Raw genomic sequence first — 11,974 nt, forward strand, 5'->3', positions numbered from 1 at the left:
GTATTTAAGTTTATTTAAATGTGCACTTTATGGAGCTTTTATTTTATTTTTTTTTAAAAAGGTTCTCCTGTTGTTCTACAGTATTTATGTTCACTTAAATAAACGGTTTCAATAAAATTACTTGTGACATGCAATATTTGAGTTTGACTGAACATTTGCTCTCAATTTGCAATAAAAATATCGGGATAAATATTGTATATCGATAATCAGTCTAAATATATCGGGATATGACTTATGGTCCATATCGCCCAGCCCTATGATATATAATGCGATATATCCCCATATCAGTCAAATATGACACGTCATAAGTAGTTTTATTGAAACTGTTTATTTAAGTGAACATAAATACTGTAGAACAGGAGAACCTTTTTAAAAATAAAAGCTCAGTAAAGTGCACATTTAAATAAAAAATATCGTAAATAAAAATAGCCTATGAAATAAAATACGCCAATCTTTTTCTGAAATAAATATATTAATATGAGAAAAGAATATTACAAAAGAACTAAATATGACAAACCCTAGCAGCATTTATATATATCGATATATGGTCTAATTCCATATGACATCTAAAGACATATTGTTGATATGGCCCGGCCCTCGTCCTGACCTGAGAGTGTTCAGAGAGCTCTAGTGTTTAAATCCTGTGGCAGATATCAGAGAGCAGAGCAGAGGGCGGGATGTTGACGTGTTGTGTGTTTGGGTGTTTTTGTGGCCTCGTGAGGAACCACTGGACCCTAAAACCAGCTAACTTCCTGTCTGGCTGTTGTTTGAGAGCTGAAACCTGCAGGGAGCGCAGCGTGTGCGTGCGCATGTGTGTGCGTGTGTGTGTGTGTGCGTGTGTGTGTGTGCGTGTGTGTGTGTGTGCATGTGTGTGTGTGCGTGTGTGTGTGTGTGTGTGTGTGCGTGTGCACGTGTGTGTGTGTGTGTGTCTGTCTGCCTGATAGGAGTTTATATGTGCTTTAGGTTGTATTAATGTTCAACGCTCATGACCAGACGTGTGTGTGTGTGTGTGTCTCTCTCTGTGTGTGTGTGTGTGTGTGTGTGTGTGTGTGTGTGTGTGTGTGTGTGTGTGTGTGTGTGTGTGTGTCTCTGTGTGTGTGTGTGTGTGCTGAGCGGGTCGAGCTGGAGAGGAAGTGGTTAAATTGCATGCTGGGTAATGAGAAGCGAGGAGGACGAGGAAGTGTGTGCAGGACTGAGTCCGCTCCGGGTTTTACCTCCTGCTGAACACACACACACACACACACACACACACACACACACACACACACACACACACACACACACACACAGAGTGCTGGGTCCAGGAGTGTGTGACTCCCTCTCTCTGCCAGGCTGTGATGTCATCATGTTTACCTGAACACCTGGTCAAAGTTCAGGTGAAGGTTGTAAACGTTGTTGATTAGAAACATCCGTCTGAGCTCAGTGAGGAAACAGATGACTGACATGGTGCTGTACCTAATAAAGTGGACTGTACCTAATAAAGTGGACTGTATCTAATAAAGTGGACTGTAAATCAGAAGCAGAGTCTGGTGATCAATTAATCTGTCAATTATTACTTTGGTGACTCAAAGAAAACAGCTGCATTTTATTGTTTTCTAGCATTTTAATCCAAAACTTTGATTTTCTTCTTGTACAATTCTCTTGTAATCAAAACAACAGGTGTTTTAGTTAATAACTGCAGGAGAAAGTCGGGCCGTCTCTAGGAATCTTGGTGCTGCTGTTTTAATGACGGTCAAACGTACAGACTCTATAAATGAAGAGTAAAATCTTTTTATCAGCTGGAAACAGTTTCTACGTCACGCTGACCAAACACACCAGACTCATTGACAAAACCAGCTATTTGACCATTTTAACAGTTTAAAACTCACACGGAGAATTAAAGTTTATTTTGACCAAACCAGAGCTGTTGGAAGATGAACCAGGACCAGTTTGTGAGTTTGACTTGTGTGTGTGTGTGTGTGTGTAGGGGGCGCAGTCGAGGCCGAGCCCAGGTAGAGGATGAGGAGAGCATGGACGCCCCGGAGAAGAAACCCCCCCAGAAGACAGGTGAGTCTTTACCTGAGACTGGTGAGAGGAGACATTCCCTTATCAAAAAAATAAAACGGGCCTGAAAATAAAACTATCCCAACAGCTCTGTTGGGGTTCGTCTATAAGTTCTGCTTTCTTATAATCACTCCCGTATGAACCTATGAGACTGTGTGTAACAGCTGATCTGCTGCAGAACATAGAAGAAGAATAGCTGTCAGGTCCTGATGATCCAGTGGATCACAGCCTCTTCCTCAACGCTGCAGTCCTGATCGACTGCTGCAGGCCTTAACGTGTGTTATTGTCCTGAAGCTGACGCAGCCTAAACCGTCTCATCGTCTCTCTTGGTGATACATGAACTGATGGAACTGTGAAGTGAAGCAGCTGTTAAACTCTAAATGCATCCTCATAGAGTAAATCATTATTTGTACATTGAGACTAGGGATGGGCATCGTTTTTTTAATATTCAAATAGTCATTAACTCATAAAAAATTGAGTAGTTCATCATATCTGGAAAAAAGGTTGTATTACTGGTGCCTTCCTCACGGGGGCAGCGTAGCATCTGATGCTACAGTGTGGTGGCTAGATGCCAAACTGTAGAAGAAGAAACAAACTGTAGAAGAAGAAACAAACAGGAGGGTTTTCCACAGCGGGACAAGTTAATTATCCTCCAGAGGGTTTTCACCGTCGAGAACTGTGCACAACGTCGGCAGCTGATCATAAACAAACCAGCATGGCTAATTATGCACAGAGTCTCCGCTGATCATAAACATAGTGATGGTGAATTAACAGCATCGCTAACTGTGCACAGAGTGTCTGGTGCTTGTTGTAAACAAACAGAGATCGCTAAGCTAACACCTCCTGCAGCAGCAGCACATACACACTGTACTGCTACAGAGCTAACTGTTAGCCTGTTAGCACATACACACTGTACTGCTACAGAGCTAACTGTTAGCCTGTTAGCACATACACACTGTACTGCTACAGAGCTAACTGTTAGCCTGTTAGCACATACACACTGTACTGCTACAGAGCTAACTGCTGCTAATGGAGGCTCTTCTTAATGAGCCAGCCTACAGAAGAGTAAGAAGGAGTGGCTAGATTTGTCTCCAGGTGTGTGTAATGTGTGTAACGTGTCTGTAACATTTGTGTGTGTGTGTGTGTCCACAGAGGTGAAGTCATCAGGACGTCGTCGGTCCACCTCCAGGAGAAAATCCAACACAAATCCCGACCCAGAGCCTGAACCTGAAGCCCCTCCCCCTCCCCCTGACCCCCCCACCCCAGAACCAGCTCCCAGCGCTGAGGAGGAGGAGGAGGAGGAGGAAGAGGAAGAGGAGGAGGACCGGACCAGCCCTGCTCCTGCCGCTCCGACCCCCGGACCTGCTCCCAGTCCCGGGGAACAACCACGAGTCAGTCCGTCCCCGGAGCCCGGCCCGGTCCACAGCCCCGCCCCCGTAGAGGACGGCTGTCCCAGCACGGTTCCCATGGAGACGGAGGGGGGCGGGGCCAGCCCCGGCCTCAGTCCCTGCTCCAGTCCTCCGGTTTCCCCCTGTCTCCGACTGGAGGACGAGGACTCGCTGTCCCCCCTGTTCCAGCTGTCGGAGGACTCCGGGGGCTCGCCCACCCCCATCCTGGGACACACCAAAAAACGGTGAGACGGAGACGGTGTCTGTGTGAGGACCAGCTCTCGGCTGGTCCCCCTTTAGGCTGTTTGAGGGCTCAGACTCTAAAGTCAGAAAAACACAAATTATAGACAGAAAAACACAAAATACAGTGTTGGTGTTGTTGTTGTAACATGTCTGTGACGTGTTGTTGTGACGTGTCTGTGACGTGTTGTTGTGACGTGTCTGTGACGTGTTGTTATTACGACGTGTCTGTGACGTGTTGTTATTGTGACGTGTCTGTGACGTGTTGTTATTACGACGTGTCTGTGACGTGTTGTTATTGTGACGTGTCTGTGACGTGTTGTTATTACGACGTGTCTGTGACGTGTTGTTGTTATTGTGACGTGTCTGTGACGTGTTGTTATTGTGACGTGTCTGTGACGTGTTGTTATTACAACGTGTCTGTGACGTGTTGTTATTACGACGTGTTGTTGTTATTGTGACGTGTCTGTGACGTGTTGTTGTTATTGTGACGTGTCTGTGAAATGTCTGTGACGTTTTGTTGTTGTGACGTGTCTGTGACATGTTGTTATTGTGACGTGTCTGTGACGTGTTGTTGTTATTGTGACGTGTCTGTGAAATGTCTGTGACGTGTTGTTGTTGTGACGTGTCTGACGTGTTGTTATTGTGACGTGTCTGTGAAATGTCTGTGACGTGTTGTTGTTGTGACGTGTCTGTGACATGTTGTTATTGTGACGTGTTGTTGTGACGTGTCTGTGACGTGTTGTTGTGACGTGTCTGTGACGTGTTGTTATTGTGACGTGTCTGTGACGTGTTGTTGTGACGTGTTGTTATTGTGACGTGTTGTTATTGTGACGTGTCTGTGACGTGTTGTTGTTATTGTGACGTGTCTGTGACGTGTTGTTATTGTGACGTGTCTGTGACGTGTTGTTATTGTGACGTGTCTGTGACGTGTTGTTGTTATTGTGACGTGTCTGTGACGTGTTGTTATTACGACGTGTCTGTGACGTGTTGTTGTTATTGTGACGTGTCTGTGACGTGTTGTTGTTATTGTGACGTGTCTGTGACGTGTTGTTGTTATTGTGACGTGTCTGTGACGTGTCTGTGACGTGTTGTTGTTGTGACGTGTCTGACGTGTTGTTGTTATTGTGACGTGTCTGTGACGTGTCTGTGACGTGTTGTTGTTGTGACGTGTCTGTGAAATGTCTGTGACGTGTTGTTGTTGTGACGTGTCTGACGTGTTGTTGTTATTGTGACGTGTCTGTGAAATGTCTGTGACGTGTTGTTGTTGTGACGTGTCTGTGAAATGTCTGTGACGTGTTGTTGTTGTGACGTGTCTGTGACATGTTGTTATTGTGACGTGTTGTTGTGACGTGTCTGTGACGTGTTGTTATTACGACGTGTCTGTGACGTGTTGTTATTGTGACGTGTCTGTGACGTGTTGTTATTACGACGTGTCTGTGACGTGTTGTTATTGTGACGTGTCTGTGACGTGTTGTTATTACGACGTGTCTGTGACGTGTTGTTATTGTGACGTGTCTGTGACGTGTTGTTATTACGACGTGTCTGTGACGTGTTGTTGTTATTGTGACGTGTCTGTGACGTGTTGTTATTACGACGTGTCTGTGACGTGTTGTTGTTATTGTGACGTGTCTGTGACGTGTTGTTATTACGACGTGTCTGTGACGTGTTGTTGTGACGTGTCTGTGACGTGTTGTTATTACGACGTGTCTGTGACGTGTTGTTATTGTGACGTGTCTGTGACGTGTTGTTATTACGACGTGTCTGTGACGTGTTGTTATTACGACGTGTCTGTGACGTGTTGTTGTTATTGTGACGTGTCTGTGACGTGTTGTTATTACGACGTGTCTGTGACGTGTTGTTGTTATTGTGACGTGTCTGTGAAATGTCTGTGACGTGTTGTTGTTGTGACGTGTCTGACGTGTTGTTGTTATTGTGACGTGTCTATGACGTGTTGTTATTGTGACGTGTCTGTGAAATGTCTGTGACGTGTTGTTGTTGTGACGTGTCTGTGACGTGTTGTTATTGTGACGTGTCTGTGAAATGTCTGTGACGTGTTGTTGTTGTGACGTGTCTGACGTGTTGTTGTTATTGTGACGTGTCTGTGAAATGTCTGTGACGTGTTGTTATTGTGACGTGTCTATGAAATGTCTGTGACGTGTTGTTGTTGTGACGTGTCTGACGTGTTGTTATTGTGACGTGTCTATGACGTGTTGTTGTTATTGTGACGTGTCTGTGACGTGTTGTTGTTATTGTGACGTGTCTGTGAAATGCCTGTGACGTGTTGTTGTTGTGACGTGTCTGTGACATGTTGTTATTGTGACGTGTCTGTGACGTGTTGTTGTTATTGTGACGTGTCTGTGACGTGTCTGTGACGTGTTGTTGTTGTGACGTGTCTGACGTGTTGTTGTTATTGTGACGTGTCTGTGACGTGTCTGTGACGTGTTGTTATTGTGACGTGTCTGTGAAATGTCTGTGACGTGTTGTTGTTGTGACGTGTCTGACGTGTTGTTGTTATTGTGACGTGTCTGTGAAATGTCTGTGACGTGTTGTTGTTGTGACGTGTCTGTGAAATGTCTGTGACGTGTTGTTGTTGTGACGTGTCTGTGACATGTTGTTATTGTGACGTGTTGTTGTGACGTGTCTGTGACGTGTTGTTATTACGACGTGTCTGTGACGTGTTGTTATTGTGACGTGTCTGTGACGTGTTGTTATTACGACGTGTCTGTGACGTGTTGTTATTGTGACGTGTCTGTGACGTGTTGTTATTACGACGTGTCTGTGACGTGTTGTTATTGTGACGTGTCTGTGACGTGTTGTTATTACGACGTGTCTGTGACGTGTTGTTGTTATTGTGACGTGTCTGTGACGTGTTGTTATTACGACGTGTCTGTGACGTGTTGTTGTTATTGTGACGTGTCTGTGACGTGTTGTTATTACGACGTGTCTGTGACGTGTTGTTGTGACGTGTCTGTGACGTGTTGTTATTACGACGTGTCTGTGACGTGTTGTTATTGTGACGTGTCTGTGACGTGTTGTTGTTATTACGACGTGTCTGTGACGTGTTGTTATTACGACGTGTCTGTGACGTGTTGTTGTTATTGTGACGTGTCTGTGACGTGTTGTTATTACGACGTGTCTGTGACGTGTTGTTGTTATTGTGACGTGTCTGTGAAATGTCTGTGACGTGTTGTTGTTGTGACGTGTCTGACGTGTTGTTGTTATTGTGACGTGTCTATGACGTGTTGTTATTGTGACGTGTCTGTGAAATGTCTGTGACGTGTTGTTGTTGTGACGTGTCTGTGACGTGTTGTTATTGTGACGTGTCTGTGAAATGTCTGTGACGTGTTGTTGTTGTGACGTGTCTGACGTGTTGTTGTTATTGTGACGTGTCTGTGAAATGTCTGTGACGTGTTGTTATTGTGACGTGTCTATGAAATGTCTGTGACGTGTTGTTGTTGTGACGTGTCTGACGTGTTGTTATTGTGACGTGTCTATGACGTGTTGTTGTTATTGTGACGTGTCTGTGACGTGTTGTTGTTATTGTGACGTGTCTGTGAAATGCCTGTGACGTGTTGTTGTTGTGACGTGTCTGTGACATGTTGTTATTGTGACGTGTCTGTGACGTGTTGTTGTTGTGATGTGTCTGTGACGTGTTGTTGTTATTTTGACTGTTGTTGTGACGTGTCTGTGACGTCTTGTTATTGTGACGTGTCTGTGACGTGTTGTTGTTGTGACGTGTCTGTGACGTGTTGTTATAGTGACGTGTTTGTGACGTGTTGTTATTGTGACGTGTCTGTGACGTGTTGTTGTTGTGACGTGTCTGTGACGTGTTGTTGTTGTGACGTGTCTGTGACGTGTTGTTATAGTGACGTGTTTGTGACGTGTTGTTATTGTGACGTGTTTGTGACGTGTTGTTATTGTGACGTGTCTGTGACGTGTTGTTTATGTTGTTGTTGTTGTTGTAACCCGTTGTTGTGACGTGTCTGTGACGTGTTGTTAATGTTGTTGTTGTTCTAACCCGTTGTTGTTTATGTTGTTGTTCTAACCTGTTGTTGTTGTTGTTGTGGTGCTCCAGTCTGAAGCAGTGTGCCTTCTGCCTGGGTGGGGAGGAGCCTCCTCTGGGGCAGGGCCGCCTGGTGGTGTTCGGGCCCACGCCGGGCTACATCCCGCTCCACATCCTCAACCGCCGCGCCTCCTCCGACCGCGACAACGACTGCCACGACCACTGCTACCGCGGCAACCAGGCCCCGCCCACGTCAGTCACCGCACTTCCTCTGTGTCCATTCAAAATAAAAGTCAAGCTACAAATGTGAATTTTCAATCTCAGAATCAGACTCACTCAGTTTTACCTGTGTGTGTGTGTGCGTGTGTGTGCGTGTGTGCGCGTGTGTGTGTGTGTGTGTGTGTGTGTGTGTGTAGGTGCAGCAGTCCAGAACAGTGTGGTGAGTACCTGTCTTATATAGCCTTATTGTTATTTTATAACCATACTTATTTATTTTATAGCCTTATGTTTTTAATAATGATATTTATTTATTTTATAGCCTTATTATTATTTTATAACCTTATTTATTTTATATTTTATTTATTGATCAGTGTAATTGATCAGTGTTATTGATGGGTGATTGGTGTTTCAGAGTCTTCCTCAGAGTTGGTGGATCAGCTGGGACCGATCGGCCTCCCACATGACATCAACGTCCAATCACTGTTCGACCCCACAGGTACAGGACCTGCTCCTCCTTCTCCTGCTCCTCCTTCTCCTCCTCCAGGCCTTCCTCTCAGCTCACTCACTGTGTGTGTGTGTGTGTGTGTGTGTGCGTGTGTGTAGGTCAGTGCTGTGCCCACCTCCAGTGTGCGTCCTGGTCAGAGGGGGTGTGTCGTGGCGAGGGCCAATCACTGCTCTATGTGGACAAAGCCATCGACTCAGGAAGCACGCAGGTCAGTTATTGATCAGCTCATTGATCACTAACTACACACACACACATACACACACACAGCCTCACTAAGCCCCGCCCCTCCCTCACCTGTCCTCCAGGTGTGTGCGTTCTGCCGTCGCCTCGGAGCGTCGCTGCGGTGCCGGGAGGCCGGCTGTGGGCGGAGCTTCCACTTCCCCTGTGCTGCTGCCGCCGGAGCTCTACAGGACTGGACCCAGAGACACACACTGTGTACCAGACACACACACTCAGGTACACACACACACACACACACACACACACACACCACACACACACACACTGTGTACCAGACACACACACTCAGGTACACACACACAGTGTGTTTTACGCGCTAACTGACAAGTTTTACGCACTAACTGACCAGTTTTACACTCTAACTGACCAGTTTTACACTCTATCTGACCAGTTTTACACTCTATCTGACCAGTTTTACGCTCTAACTGACCAGTTTAACGCACTAACTGACCAGTTTTACGCACTAACTGACTAGTTTTACACTCTAACTGACCAGTTTTACGCTCTAACTGACCAGTTTTACGCACTAACTGACTAGTTTTACACTCTAACTGACCAGTTTTACACTCTAACTGACCAGTTTTACACTCTAACTGACCAGTTTTACACTCTAACTGACCAGTTTAACACACTAACTGACTAGTTTTACACTCTAACTGACCAGTTTTACACTCTAACTGACCAGTTTAACACACTAACTGACCAGTTTAACACACTAACTGACCAGTTTTACACACTAACTGACCAGTGTTACACTACTTTTAGACATACATCCAGGGACAAACACACACACACACACACACACACCAACACCTGCTGTATAATCTTACAGTTCCTCCTCTTTTCCGTTTTGAAAACAGATCAAAAAGTGATCTGACATGTCTTTAGTGGTTTTCTAACCCGTGCTGTTGTGTGGTCGTGTCCCTCTCAGTGTCCTCTCAGTGCGTGCTGTGTTCGGGTGCCGGTGATGTCAGCGGCCTGTTGATGTGTTGTTGCTGTGGCGACTGTTACCATGGCAGCTGCCTCGACCCCCCTCTGGCCCCCACCCCTCTGTGCCGGGCCGGCTGGCAGTGTCCTCAGTGTAGAGTGTGTCAGAGCTGCAGGTAACACACACACACACACACACACACACACACACACACACACACACACACACACTCACTCATGATACACACACACACTCTCCACTCTCACACACACACACGAAGCACTGCTGCCAGTGTTTTTTTCAGTCGAAGACATCCGTTTAATCACTTTATTAATTGACTAATTAACTATTTTTGAATTATCTGAGCAGACTTTAGGTTTGGGTGCTCCAACCAAATAACTGTTTCCCTGTGTGTGTGTGTGTGTGTGTGTGTGTGTGTGTCCCAGGTTGCGAGGGGATGACGGTGTGTTGCTGGTGTGTGAGCGCTGTGATAAAGCCTACCACACACACTGTCTCACACCACCTCTGGATCACACACCGAGCCACAGCTGGAGGTGTAAGGTGAGGCGACCACACACAGCACCAGCCTCTTTACATTATACCGTGTGTGTGTGTGTGTGTGTGTGTGTGTGTGTGTGTTTTAATCCTCGCTCTCCTCCAGAACTGCAGAATCTGCCGCCGCTGTGGTGTGAGGTCATCGGGCCAGTGGGCCAATCACCCGTTCCTGTGTGAGTCATGTGACCCGGCCCTGCCCTGCCCTCTCTGTGACCAGGCCCCCGACCGCTCCACGCCACAGGACCGTCTCACCTGCACCAGCTGCTACAGGTAGGGCTGGGCCCATGTCGCCACCCGACAACACTGATGCAGCGTCAACTAGGGCTCTGCCATATCGTATCGTTCATGATTATACCGCTATATTTTTTATATGAATAAAAAACGTAGTGGTGTAAGGGTTTCTGGGCTTCAGTCCCGTCCCCACATCATCTCTCTTCCTCCTCCTCCTCTACTACTAAATCCTACCAACCTGTCCGGGCCGTCAGAGGTCCAAACGGTCCAAACGCACTGTTGCATTGTGCCGTTCGTTAGGGCTAACATTAGCTAACAATTAAAGTTGTATTAATCACAAAAAATTACTATTACTTCCTGCGGCTACACACATGCAGCTTTCAAAATAAGAGCACAGTGTGTTGACAGAATCCACTACTTTAATTTTGAATTTACAAGAAGACTATCAAAATAATAAACACTAATAACTAAATACACACTAACTGACAAGTTTTACACACTGGCAAGTTTTACAAACTAACTGACGAGTTCTACACACTAACTGATGAGTTTTGTACACTGACGTGTTTTACCCACTAACTGACGAGTTTCACATGCAGCTTTCAAAATAAGAGCACAGTGTGTTAACAGAATCCACCACAAAATTTACAAGAAGACTGTCAAAATAAGATGCCTTAAATAAAACATACAACAACCTTTGTTCTCCTTTACAATATTTCATTAAAATATGCAATGATTAAGATCAGTGTATATGGTGGAATAGTGGCATTAGAATGTGTGAGAGGCACCAAATTTGGGCTTTTATGGAAAAAAATAATTTTCTATATATTTTTTTTAAGTATTTTGTAATATCGTCAAGAATATCATTATCGCAAAAATACCTGGAATTATTGTGATAATGTTGTAGGGCCATATCGCCCGCCACTAGCGTCGACACATGCCATTAAAAAAGTCTTCTTTAAAAAATCGCCAAAAAGTCCACCGTTTATCTTAGAGAGAGTGTAGAAACAGACATTATCTAGAGTCGCAGCTTTTACCTTTTCTCTTGACAAGATGACGAAAAAAGCAAGTGTCTTTTTGGCAATAGTAAACCGGATTTAAACACAAATATCTTCTCTTATAAAATGTCCTGTAACACCGGAGTTGTCACAAGTTTATTTAGCGACAGAAGTTGTCGCCTCAGGTCTATTCCACCTCTTTAGTGTGCTGGACTCTCACTGTCTCTGGTTTGGTTTCTTTATGTAAACTCTTGGTCTGTTGGACAGAATCTGACCCTGTGCTGTGATGGTCTGACCATATTGGGATCTTTACTTCATCATTAGAGACATTTTTCATCCAATCTGTTCTTTCTTTTGTTGGGACTGCGTTCCAACCTGCAGAGAACCAACTCTGAGGACCCAGACCCCAATTTTTTAGAGTAGCAGAGTTCTTCTTTGGTCCACCAGAGTTTGCTGAATGCCCCCTTTTATGTGCTGATCCAGAGAGGAAATTCTCTAGTCAGTTAATGCTCTAAAATACTCCAGTCCTGAGGTCATTACACTGGCTTCCTGACTGTCAAAGAACTGATTTCAAAATACTATTGTTGGTCTACAAAGCACTGAATGGTCTATCAGGGTTCA

General features: G+C 45.2%; 1 protein-coding gene across 1 annotated transcript in view; it reads left to right on the forward strand.

The window, feature by feature from the left end:
* Window positions 1–11,974, forward strand: part of kmt2ca (lysine (K)-specific methyltransferase 2Ca) — an 85,786-nt gene that overhangs the window by 6,400 nt on the left and 67,412 nt on the right. Inside the window, 10 exon segments of the mRNA XM_059327392.1 lie at window positions 1,967–2,046; window positions 3,196–3,676; window positions 7,750–7,929; window positions 8,094–8,116; window positions 8,309–8,392; window positions 8,500–8,609; window positions 8,707–8,857; window positions 9,573–9,744; window positions 10,016–10,130; window positions 10,231–10,394. Coding sequence (XP_059183375.1) covers window positions 1,967–2,046; window positions 3,196–3,676; window positions 7,750–7,929; window positions 8,094–8,116; window positions 8,309–8,392; window positions 8,500–8,609; window positions 8,707–8,857; window positions 9,573–9,744; window positions 10,016–10,130; window positions 10,231–10,394 — 1,560 coding nt within the window.

Source organism: Centropristis striata, chromosome 23 (genome assembly GCF_030273125.1).
Source record: "Centropristis striata isolate RG_2023a ecotype Rhode Island chromosome 23, C.striata_1.0, whole genome shotgun sequence".
NCBI classification, from domain to species: Eukaryota; Metazoa; Chordata; class Actinopteri; order Perciformes; family Serranidae; genus Centropristis; species Centropristis striata.